Here is a 721-nt window from a genome sequence, read left to right on the forward strand (position 1 = left end):
GCGCCTGGCGGACGCCCCACCGGCCTGCCTCTGCTGCTCACCGCGTCCTGGGGCCCCAGGCACCGGCCGGCGGCAGGAGCCACAAACACCGGCCCGTGAGCGGCCGGGCCCGGTCCCAGAGCCCCACGCTCAGGGCCAGAGCTCGTGGCCAAGTCTGGGTAGCTCAGCCTCCCGGCTGTCCTGTCCATGAGGCCACAGAACCGTGGGAGAGCGTGAGAAGAGTGGGGCAGGGGGCTCACCCATATCTGACCTCTGGGGGCCCACACCCCAGGAAAGCAGGCGCGGTGGGCCAGCTCTGGGCAGCGCCAAAAACCCAGCAGCCGCAGGAAGCGCCCGGGAGAGGACAACTTACCAGTGCCCGCGCTCAGGGGGCTGAGGGGGTCTCCCGCAGATGGAGGCCATTTCCGGGGGTCATCTGGCACTGAGAGCACCCTCTGTGCTCTCCAAGCCCAGGGAAGAAGGTCCTGGGGTCGCAGGGCCCCATCCCTAGGGGTCACGGGGGGCTTTCGAGGCATGTGGGCGGCCAGCACCGTGACCAGATTCTGCCTGTCCATGGCGCTGTCCCCCTTGGGGCTGAGCTCATCCGGCTGCAGGCGGCCACGGTCCTGAAGCGGCCCGGGGTGATCGCCCCGCGGGCCGTAGGTCAGAGCGGACGTCTGGGTCACATAGGTGAGCACGCTGTCAGCGAGGGGCTCGCCCCGCTGCGGACAGAGAACGGCAG

At 70.0% G+C, this 721-nt stretch overlaps 1 protein-coding gene across 1 annotated transcript in view; it reads right to left on the reverse strand.

The window, feature by feature from the left end:
• Positions 1-721, reverse strand: part of PTPRN2 (protein tyrosine phosphatase, receptor type, N polypeptide 2) — a 69,002-nt gene that overhangs the window by 39,839 nt on the left and 28,442 nt on the right. Inside the window, exon 5 of the mRNA XM_012733879.1 lies at positions 353-701. Within this exon, the coding sequence (XP_012589333.1) occupies positions 353-701 (349 nt within the window). The remainder of the gene's footprint in view (positions 1-352; positions 702-721) is intronic.

This window comes from Condylura cristata, unplaced genomic scaffold (assembly GCF_000260355.1).
Source record: "Condylura cristata isolate star-nosed mole 26May11 unplaced genomic scaffold, ConCri1.0 scaffold00042, whole genome shotgun sequence".
NCBI classification, from domain to species: domain Eukaryota; kingdom Metazoa; phylum Chordata; class Mammalia; order Eulipotyphla; family Talpidae; genus Condylura; species Condylura cristata.